The sequence below is a fragment of the Mesoplodon densirostris genome, chromosome 9 (genome assembly GCF_025265405.1).
Source record: "Mesoplodon densirostris isolate mMesDen1 chromosome 9, mMesDen1 primary haplotype, whole genome shotgun sequence".
Lineage (NCBI taxonomy): Eukaryota > Metazoa > Chordata > Mammalia > Artiodactyla > Ziphiidae > Mesoplodon > Mesoplodon densirostris.
The window spans coordinates 62,611,665-62,633,703 of NC_082669.1; the positions used below are offsets into that span (position 1 = coordinate 62,611,665).

The window sequence follows — 22,039 nt, forward strand, 5'->3', positions numbered from 1 at the left end:
AACTCAAAAGCTAGTCCTCAAGGTGTTGTTCACTGGATGACGGTGGCTGTTTCTCCTGAGAAATCAAGGTCCAAAAGCCTAAAGACGGTGGCTCTCAAACTTTGGTATCATCAGAATCACCTGGAGAACTTGTTAAATCAGATTGCTGGGCTCCATCGCCCAGTTTCTGATTCAGTCTATCTGAGTTGAAGCTGAGAATTCGTATTTCTAATAGGTTCCCAGGCCAGGCCAATGCTGCTGGTCCAGGGAAAACACTTCAGGGAGTACTGTTCCAAAATGTCACTCAGTGAAGCTCATATTTATTGGGAGGGCAACACTTATATAGCTCCAGGTGTGATAATATCTGCATTCAACAGGCAAAAATGCAATTTTCAGGCATCTTTCTCTGATAGTGGTTCTCAATTGTGGCTACACTTTAAAAATCAACTGGTGAAATTTTTAAAATCACCTATGTCCAAGTCCCATCTCCAGGCAATTAAATTAGAACACCCCCAATCCCACTGGTGACTTTTTTTTTTAGTTCCTTGGGTAATTTTTAGCTAATTAAGGTTGAGAACACAGAGCTTCCATACGGTAAGCGTTCTCAACCCTGGCTCCTTATCAGAGTCACTTGAGGAACTGTGGGAAAACTAGTGATGCCAGGGCCCCATCCCACACTAATTTAAAAAGATTCTTTGGGACAGGGGCCTGGGCATGCGTATCCTGCATTTTAAAAGCTCTCTTGGCGATTCTAACATGCAGCCAGGGTAGAGAACACCCGTTTGGTGGGGATCTCCATTTGGTTCACCCACCCACCTCTGGAACCATGATTTAAATTCTTGGATGTGCATCAGATGCATTTTTGGCACTTAAAAAAATATAGCGAACTGTGCAGACCCCATCCCTGGATTCTGTGATTTAGTAGGCCATATGGAGATCAGGCATCGGTGCTTAAAGAACAGAAAAGGAAACCTGTCTGCACGCACACCCAGGGGAAGACATAAAACTCTAAAGGAAAGTGCATTTTGTTGATCACGAGTGCAGACTTCATAAGCAAAATATGACAGGGAATGTAGACCAGTGAAGGGGGAGGATACAAATTCATCTGGGGTCTGAATACCAAACCAGTGTAATCTAAGGGCAGAGGTTTTGACAGAAAGAAGCAGAGGTTTCGAGTCACTCTACCTTTAGAGCATTTTTCCATGTCCTCTGAAGACTGTAACCATAACGGAACTCGAGTCTCACCACCACAAGAAAATGATAAACTGCTTCCGGTTTGAAATGAATTCTGCTTTGATATACTGCTATGCTGTTCCACAGATGACAAAAGCACATTGTAAATGAAAACAGAGCTCGGTGGGAACACTTTAGGGTAAAGGATAATAAAGTGGGCTCGTAGCTAATGGAAGCCATCTGCCCATAATAAGGAAGAAGCTTCTAGCAAAGCACTCCCCTGGAGACCCTGAGACCTCCAGCTGTTACCCGCATGGCCATACCATGCTACGGGCCCCTGATTTCTCTTCCTGTCAAATGATAACCACACTGAAATCATGGCACAAATGTTGGGAAAGATTTTGCAATTCTGTATGACTATAAGTGCACCTCTTGCATGTTACAACCAGAAAGCCAACTGAAGTCAAACTGGTCAAGAGAAAGCTGGAGCTTTCAGGGATATTAAATCCCTCTGTACATGCTGTTCTCCAGTTACACTCTCAGCATTAATAGGTGCCCTTCTGGCCCTCGTTCTGACTGAGTGGACACACAGACTAATGAAATCCCAGCTCAAGCTTACCCTGTTCCTCCCCACAAAACCTTCCTTCCTCAGACACGGCCCCCGAGAGCAGACTCCACCCCCACAAAGCCACCTTCCTTCAGATTCATTATCGGCAAATCATTACCTTACTACTGGAAATGGTGTCCAAGACCCCAGAACCAGAGTCTGTGACAGCAGATCCTGGGAAAAAGTGATTAACTTCGTGTGGAAACATGGCGATTTCATTCTGACGATACATTCTGTGGTGGCGAAGTTTGGATACCCACTCATCAAAGGCTTCCTCTGACTTTACCTAGATTATGTTGGGTTGAAAGGAGACGAGAATGTCAGTCACTCTAAGGAACAATTAGTCATCACATTGAGGTCACTCCTAGCACCTCTTCATGCTGTCATGTGCAGAAATGTGGAAATACCAGTTTACTGACTTCATCTACATTTATGTAGTCCATGGAACAAGCTGGAGAAGGAGATAGAGAGTAAAAATGGTCTTCATAAACTCTACATTTAGGCATTCTATGAAAGACTCCAATTGTTATGTTATTATTAGGAAATATTAAAGAACAAATAAGCTGAAATTTACATTTATCCATCTCTTAAAGTAGTTCTAAGTTCTCTTGTCCCAGTTTCTACTAACTGTACTAAAAATATTAGCACCATTTTTTTAAAAAACTCTTTTATAATTCAGACTTTTCACACCAATCTTCTCTGAACTGGAATGAATTAATAAATTCTTCCTAAAATATTTAATCTTGTTAATCTTCTCTGACAAAGAATATGTTGCTGAGGAATATATGTTAATGAATGTGAAGGTTACTTAAAAGAACATTTCTCCCACTCTTAGAAAACAAAAGTCTGATAAAGTTTTATCAGTGATTTCCAGGATTTTTCAAACACACAAACACAAACTTTTAGCCATTCTCTCCAGGAGTGACTATCAATGTATAATTTCTATGAAAAGTAATGTTTGTATCTAGTAATTTTTATTATAAAGTATTTCAAATGTGCATAAAAGTACTACAAATAATATAACAAGCACCTATGCACCATAGATATTTCTTAATAGTCAATATTTGTGTGTGTATGATGGTATATTAATACTTTCAAAATGAAAAATGATAGATATCTATATATGAGAACACAGAGACTCATGAAGTGGCAATTTAAAAGACCCCAAAAGGATGTATGGTAGGTTAACTTCCAAGAAGAAAAATCCAGGTCAATTCAGTTAAAATCTTTACTAATGCTGCTACTGAGAGCAAGGATGTGGAAATAAATGTCAGCAACATCCTTCACTTAGGAAGTGTTCGGTTGGCATTTATGTTTGTTATGTTGATTAGAAGTACACACAAGATTTAAAACCCCTCCAGGTGCTACTGGATGTGTCGTTTACAAGTAGAAGCAACACAGACTCACATCTATTTGTCTCCTTTAAATTATGTTCTTGAAATGTACTTCATTTCCCAGATGTTGTTAACTGACTGCCCAGGACAATCAAATATATACTATTCCCCAAGCCTAAGCCCCTATGCCTGTGGCTGTAGGTAATTGCGTACAGCAGGGCTTCTCATCCTCGGCACTTCGATAGGGTGGGCTGGAGACATCTTTGCCGTGGGGGCAATCAAGCCCATGTATGTGCTAAGCATGTATTTGCCCAAGTGCCATGATGTGCTATGGGGAGGACAGGGACACAATAAGATGGGGAGTTCATAATCTCATGCTTTTATTTTCCCAAAGCGCAGCCCCCATTCCCAATATTCCAAGTAATTTGTCCAAGTAAGAAAAGACTCTTAACATTTTCTCAATTAATTTCTAACACTCAGGTACCACCTAATAGTTATATATAATACATAAACATATTGAGCTTACTGTGGGTCAGGCATTACGTCAAGTTTTCTACATGCAGCCCTACAAGATGAGCACTGGAACTCCCATTGTCGGGGTGGGAGGGTGGTGAGAAAACTGAGACTTTCAGAGATTAAATAATTTGTCAAAGGCTGAAAGCTAGTAAGTAGCCAGGCAGTCAAGATCTGAACCAGATCTGTATCTCCAAAGCTCTTGCTTCATGCTTTTAACTATCTATACCACCTGCAGGAGAAGGGGCAGGAGAGGGTAGTTAAGCAGCTTTCAGAGATACTATTTGGAGACCCATCCTTTAGGGGAAAAATTTTTGACATCACTGTGGTATGAGAATTTTAATGGAATCCCTATAAATTTAGTCGAAGTTGTAAGATGGGGCTTCTCAGACTAAAGATCATATTTTATTTCAGGAAACATTTTAACCTATGGTAAATGGTTCTTCACTAAAGATGGTACTGTCTGGGGGTAGAGGGGGTTTGTATTTGGAAACATGAAGTTTCCTATTTTTTGCTTTTTTGTTACTGATGTCACAATCACAAGGGAGGGGGGGATTTAGGGGATAAGAGACAAGGAGGCTAAACGTTCAGCAGTGTAAGAGACAGTCCTACACAATGAAGAACTGCCCCATCCAGATATCAATAGACATATCTTTAGAAATACTTTGATAATGAAGATCTTCTACATGTTGGCTGGATGTTTTGAAATTCAAAAGGCATCACCAACGATGCTATAACTGACAATCCCTTCACAACATAAAGGAACTCTGTGCAACAGGAGACAGCATCTGGGAAGCAGTGTCACCTTCAGATGATAAATGTGCTCCTCGGTGTCCAGATCTATGCACTTTGACGACTTCTTCACAGACATCACCGAGAGCCCAACATCAATGCAGCCATGCAGCTTCTCTCTCTCTATCTGCAGAGGCACAAAGGGGGCCCCTTGAGAACCACAGTGTTAAAAACCATCGGAACATCCTTAACACTCTTTCCCTCTACCCTCCCCTTCCACACCCACTAACAGTAAACATAATAACTACTCTTCTCCAGTACTTAGCATGAACTAGCACGGAGCTTAGTGCTATACACACATCATCCTATTTAACCTGTGAGGGAGGAAACATCTCCCCTTTTACAGACAGGAGACTGAATTACAGAGGGTTAAGTAACAAGCAGTTTGCACATTGCTAAGTGAGGAAGCAAGAAGGTGAGGAAAGTAAAAAGTTAGCCCCATGACTCCTATGACAGTGAATTCACCTGTTAACTTCACCGCCTCCTGCAGAAATAGCTTCCGGTGTCTAAATTCATTTGGAAGTGACTTAAAAAGAGGAGTAAGTTTGTTTTCTATATCTGTGACTCCATTTCTGTTTGGTAAATAGGTTCATTTGTACCATTTTTTAGATTCCACATATAAGCGATATCAGATGATAGTTGTCTTTGTCTGACTTACTTCACTCCATATGACAATCTCTAGGTCCATCCATGTAGCTGCAAATCGCATTATTTCATTCATTTTTATGGCTGAGTAATATGGTTACCAAAGGGGAAGCGAGGGATAAATTGGGAGCCTGGGATTGACATATACACACTACTATATAAAATAGATAACTAATAAGGACCTACTGTATAGCACAGGGAACTCTACTCAATACTCTGTAATGACCCATATGGGAATGGAATCTAAAAAAGAATGGATATATGTATAACTGATTCACTTTGCTGTACAGCAGAAACTAACACATTATAAATCAACTATAATCCAATAAAAATTAATTTAAAAATTTCTTTAGAAGCTGAAGAAACCAAAAAAAAAATTTTTTTTAATAAAAATTAAAAGAGGAGTAAGGAAGCTAGTACAGGCCACTGTGGGTCAGGCACTATGGCACGTTTCTGCATTCACCCCAACAAGGTGAGCACCGTGAGAGAGGCGAAGAGAGGGAGACAGGAGGAGAGAAGTGCTGGGTGAGAGAGGGACCCCTACGAGGGCAGGGCCAGCAGTCATTCCGAGTCCTCAAGGGCTGTCTGCCTGGTGTCCACACACAGGGGAACCTCCCGTCACCTTCACCAAGGTCCTTCTCCACTAAAACCCTCAGTCCCCATAACAGTGGGAGGGACACATTCTCTGTTTTGTTCCTATTACCTCACTGTGAAGAGGTCTCCCTCACCCAGAGAACCCCACAGCACAACCCTAAGACCAGAACCCATGCCTGGATACCCAGTAGGGTGTTGATAGGGGCTCCTGCACCTCTGCTTGGTGGGTGAACTGAGCCCACCCAAAACCCAGAGCAGGGACAGTGGGGAGCAGGCACCTCTGTTCCCTGAGAGGGAACCACCACCCCTCCCTGATTTCCAGTTTAGGGAAATGCAATTCCCAAATATGCACAATCTCATCCATGAGCTGACAACCACTAGCCTTTTAGAATTCTTCAATAGCATACTGGATTAACAAGACGACTTACATCACTTTGGTTCTTGGCATATTTCAAGATTCCTTTGTCCAGATAGAAGAATCTCTGTGGGGAATAAAGCAGAATTCATTAAGACATTCCCGGGACTTCCCTGGTGGTGCAGTGGTTAAGAATCCGCCTGCCAGTGCGGGGGACATGGTTTTGATCCCTGGTCTGGGAAGATTCCCACATGCCGCAGAGCAATTAAGCCCGTGCGCCACAACTACTGAAGCCCGCGCGCCTAGGGCCCGTGCTCCGCAACAAGAGAAGCCACCGCAATGAGAAGCCCTCGCACCGCAACAGAGTAGCCCTCGCTCGCCGCAACTAGAGAAAGCCCACGCAAAGCAACGAAGCCCCAACGCAGCCAAAAAGAAATTAAAAAAAAAAAAGACATTCCATTTAAACATCCTTCTCTTGGTCTCCATGCTCAACTTCAAATTAAATATAAGTGCTTAAGAACCGGGTCCTGAGTGGGGAATGTAGGTGCAAACGAAGGTGCGTCCCAGGCCAGTTCTTACCTTGTGCCAGCCTTTCAAGGGCCATTTCCTTTTTTTCAGCAAAAATCCTTTCTGAATTGGTGGCTCCTGGGTGTAATTCATCTCTCCCCTCAGTCCTTCCACCACTTCCCAGCTGTCCTGTTCCAACAAAAGAGTTCAGGCTCAATGGCTATCTTTAAAAAAAATAGTAATGTTAAGAAACACTCGATCCCATCAGTAAATCCATCCAAGTTGATGAGACTGGCTGGGTGTGTTGGGGAGAAGAAATTCAAATTTAATTTATGTACAGTTCTTTGACTTTACAGATTTAATGTTATAATTCAGTGGCATCAAATTTTTTGTTGTTGTTGTTTTTGAAAAGCTCTCTCTCAGAAGGGAATGTCTCTGTCTTTTTTGGTGCTTGAACCTTGACAACCACAACTAAAGGTAAAGACTTTCCTGTAAGTTCTATTTTTGTTCCCTTTGACATCATCAGTTATTTTCACTCACCACTAGACTTCGGTCTGAATTTGAACCCAAAGCTACAGACATCAGGATGGAGGCTGGGCAGGAGGGGTAGGGGTGGCTGGGAAAATTGGCTGAAAAGTGTGAGACTGCATGCAAGTTGGTAAACACAACACGTTGGTCAAAATGATGATTTAGTCACACTACCTCCAAATTCTAGGTATTTAAATGTTGGAAATCTTGAAGCATCAAAAAGGTGGTTCTGCAACAAGTATTTTCATCCTCTTTCCCCAGAAGTTTTGTTTTCTCCTCCTTTCTTTTGTTTCACAAACTTTGGTGGGGGGAGGGTACAATTATTGCTCTACTAAGCTGTTCGCAATTTTGAGGTACAAGTAGTTATTACTATAAATCTTCCACTGTTAGCTATTTGGGTTATTTCAAGTAATTGACTAGAAAAGAATTTTTAAAGGAATACTAAAGAAAAACACTAAAAATTTATTTTTAAATGCTTGAAAATGCACATACCATTGCAAAATTACCCCCGGATAGACCAAAACTGGCAACACTTCAGTGGGTTTTATTATTATTATTTTTACATTTTGGGGGGATATAACATACATGAAATGCTCAAATCTTAAGACTGTAATTTGAAGAATCTATATACCTATACCTACCATCCAGATCAGAGAGAAAACATTTCCAACACAGGATAATTAAGTTTTGACAAACATGTCTTTCCCCTCCTCAGGTTTACTGAGATATTACTGGCAAATAACATACGCAAGTTTAAGATGTACAATGTGATGATTTGATACACCTCTATTCCCTCACAGAATATACTATTTTTGTGTGTGTGATGATAACATCTAAGATCTACTCTCTTACCAGCTTTCAAGTATATAACATTGTTAATTATAGTCACCATGCTATACATTAGATCCCCAGAGCTTATTCATCTTACAGCTGGGAATTTGTACCATTCAACCAACATTCTCTCCATTTCCCCCACCTTCTGCCCCTGGTAGCCACCATTCTACTCTCTCCTTCTATGAGTTTAGCTTCTTTAGATTCTGAATATAAGTGAGAACATACAGTATTTATCTTTCTCTGTCTGATTTGTTTCACTTAGCATAATATCCTCAAGATCCATCCATGTTGTCACAAAAGGCAGGATTTCTTTTTTTATGGCTGAATAATATTCCATTGTGTACATGTACATATATGGAATATATGGAATCTTACATTTCCAGGGGATACATATACATCTTACATTTTCTTTATCCATTTACCCATCCAATGGGCACTTGGATTGTTTCCATGTTGTGGCTATTGTAGATAATGCTACAACGAAAACTGGGGTGTGGATATCTCAAGAGACAAACATATCATCTGGGCCAAATTTCATGTTGAATAACTTGCTCTTAGTCAAATCTCCAGCCTGCAGTAAGTGGTACAGGCAGAGGCCAGAGGGGCTGGGAGATGGACCTTAATAACCTGGGAGCAGAAGCAATTAGATCCAAGTCCCAGGAAGCAGACAGTCTAATGGGAAGAGCAGGGAACCACAGAGAGTCCTGGGTGCTCTGGCTCAGTGTCTGTGTTGTCCTCAAGTTCAATACATGGAAAACACCTGGTAGCAAGACCATTTTCCTACCTTAGTGGCTGAACGCTTTGTATAACCATCCTGACAGATCTGCCTTATGTCTGATTGCACCTTACTCTCAGTAAGGCTTAAGGTACATCCCGGAGTTTTCAAACATAGCACTGGTTGAAATCTGGAGTTGTAAAAGTTGAATTCTTCAATGGAAAAACCAAAGCTTAGATTCAGCTCCTAAATTAGAGGACTTTTTCAAAAAGGTAAAAATGTCAAACGAGATTCTTCATAGCAATTATTACCAATTATTTAGTCACTTAATTACATCCAGACAATAAATGGAGAATGCATAATATTAAGTGATGGGAAGCCACACACACACACAAAAATTCTGCTCACATTTACTTCAGCTCAAAAAACCAGTCCTCAAAGTGTCTTGCTTGTCAAGATTTTAATGAATCATTAAAATCATCAAGTTAAAAATTTCACCTCCTCCAGGAAGCCTTCTTCAGAGGAAAGTACTATTTCATCCCTAGAGACTCCATCAGTATTTCATCTCACCTTCTGCTTATGATTGTATATGTGAGGTTTTATCATCCCTAGACTGGATAATAGACTCCTTGAGGCTCTAAAGTGTCTGTTCACTTCTGATTTCCTCAATGTGCCTAATCTGTTATCCTGTGAATAGTATGCATCTGATTGACAAATGGATAAACTTGGTCCTGGAATAAGGCTGCAAACAGATTTATGTTCTTGGAATATCATTCACTGGCTTGCATTTGAAGTATGCCCAATATCTTTGGGCTAAATGACTATTTACAAATCAAATACAGCACATTCACACTTGTGAAAGAAGGTGTATGTGTGTTATCACTGTTAAATGAAAATCTAAGGCTCGAAATCTTCTAAAAAGTACTCTAAGAAAACCAAGCCCTTTTGATTTGTTTGATTTAAGACTCCCAAGCAAAAGGCAACAGAGTGCTAATACTAGACCATCGTGCACATCTGCTGAAGACATTCAATTGTGCAAAATGCAAATGCCAAGAGGGATTAGACGCTATTGCATACTTTACAAAATTGAAAAACAAATGGAATGAGATCACACCTATAGTTTAAAGGATAACAAGGCTTAAATTTCAAAAATGTTTCAAGGATTCATGTTAGAACTAGATTTCTCCTGAACTCTTGGGACACAGTATATGCCTACCAATGAGCCAATGTGGAGGGCAGGGGACTAGGCTGGGTTTCTTGGCTCTTACGGTAAATAAGTCAAACAGGGTTTGCACTGATTACTATGAAATATCATCTTTTTCCCCTCACTTTATCTTCTATCTGGGCTCAGAACTTGGAACTCTTACGAGATTGGAAGAGCCAGATTTGAAGAATTTAAGAAAGTGAAGGCTCTCCTTGACTGAGGAAGAAAGCACTGCAGCCAACTCCTTTTCTGGCTCAACATCCAAATCCTCCCCCTCCCAACTTCCTTATCTGTCACTGTCCTTAAGTCATGAGGCTGAAACCTAAGAGCCAGCATCCAGCCAGTGGTTCTCAGTAGGTACTCTTCTCTCAGGCTGTGAAACCTTGGGGGCACTTTTAGTTGCCACAGTGATGGGGTGGGGGGTTGGTCTCTGGCATCTAATGGCTGGGGACCAGGAATGTTAGATGTCCTGAAATGTCTCAGTCTTGCACAATAAAGAAGTTGTCCCATATCCGCAAGATTTTCCAAAGTGCCAAGAGACATTTTCATAGGTGAAACCTGTTTATAATTATTCGAGCACAGAGCTTAACTCTGTTTCACGTACTTACCAAAATATTTTTGCATGGTTTTTAACACACCCTGAATTCTTGGGAATGCAACTACTGAATAATTGAGATAAGACTGGACTTCTTCCTGTTAGGGACTTTAGCAAGAGTCACCCACCATTTTGCAGAATCGTGTCACTGAAGCCCGTGCCACTTGCAGTATGTGAGTTATTAACACATCTCTATGGGTCTGCATTAGTAGCCGTCACCCCACATATAGGGGTATCTGACCACTTCATTACGTCTTCTGGTATAGTCATGTCTGGGCTTTTACATATTATAATGTATTCTTTAACCACTTCTCTGAAGTTTCCTTTATTCACAGTGTTATGTTGATAATTTCAAAATTATGTGGGCAATTATATTAAATTAATAATGAATTTCATTGGAGGAGAGTAAAGGCTTCACTGAAATACTGGTCACAAAAAGGGGACACTGGTATGATGGAGTTAAGAGCCACTGCTGATCCTGACACCAATTCTGTGAGAAGGAATGCCAGACCAGGACACAATATAGTGAAATCACTTTGAAACTGTAAGGGCTTGATTATTATAAGTCAGTTCTGTTGGTTTCATCTTCAAAATGTGTATCTTCCATGTCCCTTCTCCTCTGTTTCCCCATCACCACATGCCGATCTCATCAAACCTGATGTCCCCAGACTCCCCACTTCTACAATCATTTATGGGACCTCACTAGGTCCTACTCTCCACGCAGTGTAAAAATGAATACAACATAGTATTTGTCATTTCCACTGCTGTGGTTTACTTGTATTTTTCCAAGCTCCCAGAATCTTCTCTTGTTCTTTTCCACCCATACAAACGCTTCAAGATTTTAGTTCAGTTTTCTCTTTCCATGAAATTCCTAAGTTACCCAAACAACATCAATCATGTATTCCTGTAAATGATAGTAGTATTGCTGTTACCAGGGAATTTAGTATTTTATGATTTTTTTTCCATTTTTATCCCCAGTGCTTTGCTCTTCTGTCCCCAAACAGTTGTAGGGGCCATCATTTTAAGTTGTTTAGGACCCCAGCAAAGAACTGAGTATATAGTAGGAAAGAAAATAATTCTCCTGGGTTTATTAATTGTTGGGGTCTCAAACAAAGAACATAGATTAAGGTCTCAAACCAAGTAAATGGCACTGGGTGGTTGGTCAACAAGGAGATATTAAAATGTATCCGCACTTCTAGGCAGCCTGCCATTCAAAACACAAAAGAATAGTGCCTCAGGAAACACTATCCAGTGGGGTAGATTGAAACAATATATAAATACAAAAATATAAACAACAAAAAGATAAAATGATTGAATACTTTCTAGCCCCATGAAAGCAGGAACCTTTTCTGTCTTGTTCACTACTTAATAGTGCATAGTATATGAAAGTGGTTAAGAATAAATCCTGGGATCTTTTATTGCGGTGGGGCCCCTCCCGAGTCCTCGCTTCGTGCTGACTGGAATTCGAGGAGATGGCGAGCCAGGTTATCAAATGCAAGGCTGCGGTTGCCTGGGAGGCTAGAAAGCCTCTCTCCATAGAGGAGATAGAGGTGGCACCCCCAAAGGCTCATGAAGTTCGAATTAAGATTATTGCCACTGCAGTTTGCCACACTGATGCCTATACCCTGAGTAGGGCTGATCCTGAAGGGAGTTTTCCAGTGATCTTGGGACATGAAGGTCCTGGAATTGTGGAAAGTGTTGGTGAAGGAGTTACTAAGCTGAAGGCAGGTGATACTGTCATCCCACTTTACATCCCACAGTGTGGAGAGTGCAAGTTTTGTCTAAATCCTAAAACGAACCTTTGCCAGAAGATAAGAGTCACTCAAGGGAAAGGATTAATGCCAGATGGCACTAGCAGATTTACTTGTAAAGGAAAGACAATTTTACATTACATGGGAACCAGCACATTTTCTGAATACACAGTTGTGGCTGATATCTCTGTTGCTAAAATTGATCCTTTAGCCCCTTTGGATAAAGTCTGCCTTCTGGGTTGTGGCATTTCAACTGGTTATGGTGCTGCTGTGAACACTGCCAAGGTGGAGCCTGGCTCTACTTGTGCCATCTTTGGCCTGGGAGGAGTTGGATTGGCAGTTATCATGGGCTCTAAGGTGGCTGGTGCATCCCGGATCATTGGTGTGGACATCAATAAAGATAAATTCACAAGGGCTAAGGAGTTTGGGGCCCCTGAGTGTATTAACCCCCAGGACTTCAGTAAACCTATCCAGGAAGTGCTCGTTGAGACAACAGATGGGGAAGTGGACAATTCCTTTGAGTGTACTGGTAACCTGAAAGTCATGAGAGCAGCACTGGAGGCCTGCCACAAAGGCTGGGGCGTCAGCGTGGTGGCTGGAATAGCTGCCTCAGGTGAAGAAGTTGCCACTCGTCCATTCCAGCTGGTAACAGGCCACACGTGGAAAGGCACTGCCTTTGAAGGATGGAAGAGTGTAGAAAGCGTCCTAAAGTTGGTGTCCGAATATATGTCCAAAAAAATAAAGATTGATGAATTTGTGACTCACAATTTGCCTTTTGACCAAATTAACGAAGCCTTTGAACTGATGCATGCAGGAAAGAGCATCCGAACTGTCGTAAAGCTTTAAATTCAAAAGAGAAAAATTCTTCCTTCCTTGTAACTAAGTCTTGTGGTCTGATTGGAGCAGCCAGACAAGCAGGAAGGAGCTCTTTCAAGTTCACAGCTTCTTAGACCTTCATTAACTGACTCTGGGGAATAATGTTTTGAGTATAAATTCATAAACGTCTAATCAAGGACAAGACTAATACTGTCATAAGTCTGTTTTCTGGACTCTTCACATAAATAATTGCTGGCTCATTAAGGAATATTTTTAACATAATAAAAGGAATTTCTGCAAAAAAAAAAAAAAAAGAATAAATCCTGGGCTTCCCTGGTGGCGCAGTGGTTGAGAATCTGCCTGCCAATGCAGGGGACATGGGTTCAAACCCTAGTCCGGGAAGATCTCACATGCCGTGGAGCAACTAAGCCGGTGCACCATAACTACTGAGCCTGCGCTCCAGAGCCTTCAAGCCACAGCTACTGAAGCAGGCGCAACTAGAGCCCGTGCTCCACAACAAGAGAAGCCACCGCAGTGAGAGGTCTGAGCACAGCAATGAAGAGGAGCCCCCACTCGCCGCAACTAGAGAAAACCCTCATGCAGCAACGAAGACACAACACAGCCAAAAATAAATAATAAGTAAAATAAATAAATTAAAAAAAAAAGAATCAATCCTAAGAGTTCTCATCACGTGGAAGAAAATTTTTTTTCTATTTCTTTAATTTTGAATCTATCTGAGATGATGGATGTTCACTAAACTTATTGTGATGATAATTTCATGACGTATATAATAAGTCAAATCATTATGCTGTACACCTTAAACTTACACAGTGCTGTATGTCAATTATATCTCAATAAAACTGGAGGGAAAAAAATGGTCCATTGTAGATATGAATAAATATGTTGACCAAACTAATGAAGCAATTACAATAGCTAACATTATTAATAACGTTATTACTTATTATCTATCAGGAAGTGTTCTAAACACCATGTCTACATTGTTGCGCTTAATCTTTTCACAATCTTGCAAGGTTGGATTTATTAGTACATATTTTTAAATGTCTTTATTGCACCTTCATTGTTTTTTACATTTTTAAAACTAATAGACTATTTTTAGAGCAGTTTTAGGTTTATAGGAAAATTGAAATTACAAAAAGTTCCATACACTTCCTCTCTCGCCACACACAGTTTTCTCTGTTATTAACATCTTGCACTGATGTGGCACATTTTTTAAAAAATAGATGAACCAATATGATACATCATTATTAACTAAAGTCCATAGTTTACACTAGGGAGTCACTCTTTGTGGTATACAGTTCTATGAGTTTTGCCAAGTGCATAATGTCATATATCCACCATTTCAGTAACATACAAAATAGTTTCACTTCCCTAAAAATACTCCTCCCTTAACTTTCATCCCCTCTCAGTCTTCCTGGAAAACAGTATTTTTGGAATGTGGAAAACAAGGAAGAGAGAATAGGTAACTTTCCCCATGCTATAAAGTCACCTGACTACAAAATCGATATTTTCAATCATTCTGCTACATATTATAGCACACTGTATATTCTACTGTAATTTAAATATGTACATTCTGATGATGAACAAAGAGTAAATGCCATGGGGCAGGGGGATGGCGGTGGGTAAGTCCAAGATGCGAAGCCATCTGAAGGAGTCAAGAAGCCCTGCCCTATAGATAGAGACAAGCAAGGCTGGGATCCTGAGTAGAGCTGCCACGTCTCCCATCCTGCATCCCCCTGAACTGGGGCGGGAGATCAGCCTGTGCATTTTAATGCTGCCAAGTCTTTGCTCATTCGCTGTCTTACATCTGGAACATCTGCCCCACCTACTTCTCAGCCTGATGAATTCTCACTTAGCCCCACACCACCTCCTCCTCGGGGCAGAAATTCTCTCCCTCCTCAGCACTTGCACACCTCACTTGCACTCTCTGTCTCCCTAGCTAGAAGGTGGGTATCGTGAGGACAGAGACTGGGGTTTATTTCTTATCACCTCACTACCTGTGACATAGGCGCCCTAAATAAATATTTGCTGAACGAATGAGCCTGAGCAGCAAGAGGCTATAAAAGGGCCTCACAGAGCCCTGGGGGTCAGGGATTTTAATAATATGTGCTGGATTGGAGTGAACTGGTACTCAGGACAGAAAAAAGCAGAGATGCCACTTTCTCTCGGCTAAAGGCAGAGGGTGGCAGGAAGTGGCTTCTACTGTGCTTCACACACCAGTGACCCAGGAGGAGGACATGCACCCTGAGCTGAGTGCCCTGAGAAACACAGTGCAGGTGGACCTGGGCCCAGGGGAGATCAGGCCCTGCTGACTTAGCCCAACACAGCTGGGCTGATATCTGCTCTGGGGGCGTCAGGCTTAAAGCTCCCCATGAATATCAGGTGGAGAGAGAAATAGGACAGGGTAGGGGGAAGCGGCTTCTTAAGGTCTTTGTTTGAGTTTAAATGAAGACAGTCTGGCACTGTCATCTGGCATTAAATTCAGTCTGTTTCACTGAACATCTAAAAGTGCCAAATATAGAAAGCTGCTTTGTGGTGGGAAAGGCAACTAAGGATTTATTCATGCTCATGAGCTGGCAAAGTTCATTTCCATATTGCTGAGTGCACAAATTGAAAGCACTTCCCTCCAGCACAGCTGTTGCCACAGCATACATCTCCTCTGCACCTTTCAAATGCTGGGTTCTCAGTCACTGCCCTTAGAGGGATGTCAGAAATAGAAAACGATTTAAAACTTTAATTTCTTCCTGCAGCTGAAAAGTGTTGTGAAAGGAAGTTCTGTGGTTGCCTCTGTCTGCCGTGACTGGAAAGTGGGTTGTTCTGATTATTTATTTAGTCTGTTTATCAGGTTTTTAAAAATCACAAGGCAATCCCCAGCATTAAATCACATGGAACACAATTTAGCATGACTTTAAAGGCATATGTAATCTTCTAAAGCCTCAGGATCATCAATATCATCTTTTATGACTGTATTATGAACACATGGAAATGCTTGCCAACAGATTTCCAGTTAATATAACGATAGCTTTAACTGTTGTCAGACCAATTCTGGACTTATATTTCAATCACTGACACTTGGAGTTGTTGCTTCTTGTCAATTGTTTCTTCCTCAACTCAGAGTTTTTGAACACCAACAAACCTGACAGAAAGAAAAACTAAAAGAACAGAGTGGGGGTGGGGTGGATATGCAATCTAACGCAGTGCTTCTCAACTGTAACGTACCGATCACTGAAGATCTTGTCCAAACACAGAGTTCAGGTTCGTAGGGCTGGGGCGAGGCCTGAGCTTCTGCACCTGCACAGGTGAGGCCACTGCTTTTGCTGGACCACAGAACCACTCCAAGCAGCCACACTCTAGGAGACCAGCCTGCCTTGAAGAACTGGGATTTGACTCAGTAGGCTCTGAGGGTAAAACCAGGGCCAATGGGTGAGAATTATAAGGCCCTGGATTCCACCTCTGCATAAAGGATGCTTGTCTGATAATAATTAGTGCTGTGAAAAATAACAGAAACGACAAGGGCTATGAAAGAGTACGTGCCCTAGTCACTGGGGAGCTCTGTCAGAGGCTGGCATAGGTGCTGCAGATGGATTCCTAGACTAGGAAGGAGGTCAGGGTAAATGAGCTTGAGATCCCTTCGAAATCTTATATCATAACCTCATGTCTATTAACTGGGTATAAAGTCTCAGGTATGCAAGGTAAGTTCTAGAGATTTGCTTACGACATGTGCCAACAGTTAACAATACTACTGTATTGTGCACTTAAACATTTGTTAAGATAGTAGATCTCATGTTAAGTGTTATCATAATAAAAATAAATAAAATGAAATAAAAGAAAATAAAATATTGGCTGATAAAGTCTCCAAAAAAAAAAAAAACAAATTAAAAATGAGTAGTATTCATCAAGAAAAAAAGGGAGAAGACTCAAATCAATAGAATTAGAAATGAAAAAGGAGAAGTAACAACTGACACTGCAGAAATACAAAAGATCATGAGAGATTACTATAAGCAACTCTATGCCAATAAAATGGACAACCTGGAAGAAATGGACAAATTCTTAGAAATGCACAACCTGCCAAGACTGAATCAGGAAGAAATAGAAAATATGAACAGACCAATCACAAGCACTGAAATTGAAACTGTGATAAAAAATCTTCCAACAAACAAAAGCCCAGGACCAGATGGCTTCACAGGTGAATTCTATCAAGCATTTAGAGAAGAGCTAACACCTATCCTTCTGAAACTCTTCCAAAATATAGCAGAGGGAGGAACACTCCCAAACTCATTCTACGAGGCCACCATCACCTTGATACCAAAACCAGACAAGGATGTCACAAAGAAAGAAAACTACAGGCCAATATCACTGATGAACATAGATGCAAAAATCCTCAACAAAATACTAGCAAACAGAATCCAACAGCACATTAAAAGGATCATACACCATGATCAAGTGGGGTTTATTCCAGGAATGCAAGGATTCTTCAATATACGCAAATCAATCAATGTGATACACCATATTAACAAACTGAAGGAGAAAAACCATATGATCATCTCAATAGATGCAGAGAAAGCTTTTGACAAAATTCAACACCCATTTATGATAAAAACCCTGCAGAAAGTAGGCATAGAGGGAACTTTCCTCAACATAATAAAGGCCATATATGACAAACCCACAGCCAGCATCGTCCTCAATGGTGAAAAACTGAAACCATTTCCACTAAGATCAGGAACAAGACAAGGTTGCCCACTCTCACCACTCTTATTCAACATAGTTTTGGAAGTTTTAGCCACAGCAATCAGAGAAGAAAAGGAAATAAAAGGAATCCAAATGGGAAAAGAAGAAGTAAAGCTGTCACTGTTTGCAGATGACATGATACTATACATAGAGAATCCTAAAGATGCTACCAGAAAACTGCTAGAGCTAATCAATGAATTTGGTAAAGTTGCAGGATACAAAATTAATGCACAGAAATCTCTGGCATTCCTATATACTAATGATGAAAAATCTGAAAGTGAAATCAAGGAAACACTCCCATTTACCATTGCAACAAAAAGAATAAAATATCTAGGAATAAACCTACCTAAGGAGACAAAAGACCTGTATGCAGAAAATTATAAGACACTGATGAAAGAAATTAAAGATGATACAAATAGATGGAGAGATGTACCATGTTCTTGGATTGGAAGAATCAACATTGTGAAAATGACTCTACTACCCAAAGCAATCTACAGATTCAATGCAATACCTATCAAACTACCAATGGCATTTTTCACAGAACTAGAACAAAAAATTTCACAATTTGTATGGAAACACAAAAGACCCCGAATAGCCAAAGCAATCTTGAGAACGAAAAACGGAGCTGGAGGAATCAGGCTCCCTGACTTCAGACTATACTACAAAGCTACAGTAATCAAGACAGTATGGTACTGGCACAAAAACAGAAAGATAGATCAATGGAACAGGATAGAAAGCCCAGAGATAAACCCACGGACATATGGTCACCTTATCTTTGATAAAGGAGGCAGGAATGTACAGTGGAGAAAGGACAGTCTCTTCAATAAGTGGTGCTGGGAAAACTGGACAGGGACATATAAAAGTATGAGATTAGATCACTCCCTAACACCATACACAAAAATTAGCTCAAAATGGATTAAAGACCTAAATGTAAGGCCAGACACTATCAAACTCCTAGAGGAAAACATAGGCAGAACACTCTATGACATAAATCACAGCAAGATCCTTTTTGACCCACCTCCTAGAGAAATGGAAATAAAGACAAAAATAAACACATGGGACCTAATGAAACTTAAAAGCTTTTGCACAGCAAAGGAAACCATAAACAAGACCAAAAGACAACCCTCAGAATGGGAGAAAATATTTGCAAATGAAGCAACTGACAAAGGATTAATCTCCAAAATTTATAAGCAGCTCATGCAGCTCAATAGCAAAAAAATAAACAACCCAATCCAAAAATGGGCAGAAGACCTAAATAGACATTTCTCCACAGAAGATATACAGACAGCCAACAAACACATGAAAGGATGCTCAACATCTTTACTCATTAGAGAAATGCAAATCAAAACTACAATGAGATATCATCTCACACCAGTCAGAATGGCCATCATCAAAAAATCTAGAAACAATAAATGCTGGAGAGGGTGTGGAAAAAAGGGAACACTCTTGCACTGCTGGTGGGAATGTGAATTGGTACAGCCACTATGGAGAACGGTATGGAGGTTCCTTAAAAAACTACAAATAGAACTACCATATGACCCAGCAATCCCACTACTGGGCATATACCCTGAGAAAACCATAATTCAAAAAGAGACATGGGGCCTCCCTGGTGGCGCAAGTGGTTGAGAGTCCGCCTGCCGATGCAGGGGATACGGGTTCGTGCCCCGGTCTGGGAGGATCCCATATGCCGCGGAGCGGCTGGGCCCGTGAGCCATGGCCGCTGAGCCTGCGCGTCCGGAGCCTGTGCTCCGCAACGGGGGAGGCCACAACAGTGAGAGGCCCGCATACCGCAAAAAAAAAAAAAAAAAAAGAGACATGTACCAAAATGTTCATAGCAGCCCTATTTACAATAGCCCGGAGATGGAAACAACCTAAGTGTCCATCATCGGATGAATGGATAAAGAAGATGTGGCACATATATACAATGGAATATTACTCAGCCATAAAAAGAAATGAAATTGAGCTATTTGTAATGAGGTGGATGGACCTAGAGTCTGTCATACAGAGTGAAGTAAGTCAGAAAGAGAAAGACAAATACTGTATGCTGACACATATATATGGAATTTAAGAAAAAAATGTCATCAAGAACATAGGGGTAAGACAGGAATAAAGACACAGACCTACTAGAGCATGGACTTGAGGATATGGGGAGGGGGAAGGGTAAGCTGTGACAAAGTGAAAGAGCGGCATGGACATATATACACTACCAAACGTAAGGTAGATAGCTAGTGGGAAGCAGCCGCATAGCACAGGGAGATCAGCTCGGTTCTTTGTGACCGCCTGGAGGGGTGGGATAGGGAGGGTGGGAGGGAGACGCAAAAGGGAGGGGATATGGGAACATATGTATATGTATAACTGATTAAATTTGTAAAATAAAAAAATAAATTAAAAAAAAAAATGAGTAGTATTAACTTCAGTCTAGTAACTTCAGGTTCAATCCCTGACCTTAGGGTCTAAATGAGAAGATTAAGGAAAAAAGGAAGACTGAGCCGTGAAGAGCCTGCTCAGATCCTGAAGGCTCTGTGGGGAGCAGCACATGACCTGCCAACAGCCACTGTCCTTCCTCTCCCTTCACACACAGAGACGCAGTTCACCAACCCACACCAGGGTGGAAAGGTAAACACTCAGATGACTGAGGCCCCCAAATGTCTTAAGTCTTAATTACTTGGGTAGACCCAGACCAAAACCCTGGAGACTTAATAAGTTAGATAATAGAGAATATGCAATTGGTCTTTGGGGTAAACCCTTGAGAAAGCACTGGAGGTGAGGATAAGAAAAGGAGAGTCATTGGCAGCAGTAGATACTGACAACGGGGAGAAAAATCATGTGAGTTATCAGGTCTGTTGGTGACTCCACCTGAGGCCATTCCTATCTTGGGTACCAAATAAGAGAAAAATGCTTTCCAATTGTGTTGACCACAGGTGGATTTATAATTAAAATAGTATTAACAAAAAACTTTAATGCACATATAATGATGATTTCTATCCTGTTTATCACTCACTTAGCATTTATGAGTATAATTACATTGGTACTTTTTAAGATCCTCAAATAAATCTGTGGGTTATTAATATTTGTTAAATATCCCCCAATTGTATGCAAGACCTTCAAGACTACGGACTGCATCTTTTATGCACTTTTCTCTCTGTAATGCTCTGCTCTGTAAATAAGAGCCTCTTAAGAGCTGTAGCTACTGTTAAAGATGGAGGCACCCAACCCTATAGATGTCATTCTGCTCTGGCCATGCAGCCCACCAGCGTGGTGGCAATGTTTTTATAGTTGCTATTGTGGTAGTGATTATAGTGATACAAGTAACAACTACTATTTGGTGGATAACTTCTATGTGTCTCAAAATGATTCTGTAGTGAAGGTATTATTATTCTCATTTTACAGATGAGGAAAATGAAGCTCCAAAGTAGTTTGCCCAGGATCACAAACTATTGAGTGGTGGACCCCATCTGTGGACTGGAGACCACACACAGAACTTCTCTGTTCAACATCAACTCTGGAAAGACGACCTACAAGTGTATTAGAGTCCATCCAAGGCCACTTACTCCCCTTACCCAGGACTACTTTCTCCCCAAGCAGAGTCTGTCTCTGACAGCACGTTCTGGCACTTAGTATGCATGTGTGTTAGCCAATGATGACAGGACAGCTCTCTCCACCCAAGGGACTCAAGAGTCTCTTCTGAGTTTTTTTTCCAGGGAATACAGTAATGATTTGTTTTATCCCATAGAGTCATGAAATATTTCTTTTAAATACCAGAGTTTGAGAGAGAATGTGGAAGTTACCCAGCTCTTTCATTTTAGAGATCAGGAATCTAACAGAAACGAGCTTAGTAGGGCCACAACAAGGAGTGAAGGACTTCTGAGGACCAGAACCCAGTCCTTTGACCCCAACTCAGTACCCTTTCCACTACCCCTTCCTAAGAATTACCATGTTTCCATAGTGGCAGATGGCCTTGTGTAGGAGATCCTGGGCTAACTCACCACATGGACACATACCATGCGAAAACAGGGAAAATCTCTAATACAGACTCTTATGTGAGTGGGACTAGACCAGAGGCATGATGGTGGGAGACTTCCGCTTGGTTTTATACCTTCCAGCACTGTTCAGTGTTTTATTACCTTTACATTTTAAAAAATCATACCTTTTTTGGCATATCATAGAGCCCTGCCCTTTGGCGTCTGAGCCCTGGTGAGAATCACTGACTCTCTGTATTCAGATATAACACTTTTGTAGTCCAAGCACAGGACAACCACAGCTCCTCAAGAAAACCCACCCCATTGCTGGATGATGCTAGCTGATGACAGTACTCTCTCTTACAGTGCACTCAAAGCTATTTTTTCAGAGC

General features: G+C 41.0%; 2 protein-coding genes across 7 annotated transcripts in view; one reads left to right on the top strand and one right to left on the bottom strand.

The window, feature by feature from the left end:
- The window catches only part of OSBPL3 (oxysterol binding protein like 3), a 205,568-nt gene that overhangs the window by 61,088 nt on the left and 122,441 nt on the right, over positions 1–22,039 (bottom strand). For all 6 annotated transcript variants that reach the window (XM_060107665.1, XM_060107666.1, XM_060107660.1 and 3 more), the window contains 5 exons: positions 6,572–6,688; positions 6,066–6,119; positions 4,412–4,525; positions 1,878–2,045; positions 1,165–1,288 (listed from right to left, as the gene is read on the bottom strand). In XM_060107665.1, coding sequence (XP_059963648.1) covers positions 1,165–1,288; positions 1,878–2,045; positions 4,412–4,525; positions 6,066–6,119; positions 6,572–6,688 — 577 coding nt within the window. The remainder of the gene's footprint in view (positions 1–1,164; positions 1,289–1,877; positions 2,046–4,411; positions 4,526–6,065; positions 6,120–6,571; positions 6,689–22,039) is intronic.
- LOC132495979 (alcohol dehydrogenase class-3-like) lies at positions 11,806–13,086 on the top strand. The gene has a single exon (XM_060108095.1). The coding sequence runs from the start codon at positions 11,848–11,850 to the stop codon at positions 12,970–12,972; it is 1,125 nt and encodes a 374-aa protein (XP_059964078.1). The 5' UTR covers positions 11,806–11,847; the 3' UTR covers positions 12,973–13,086.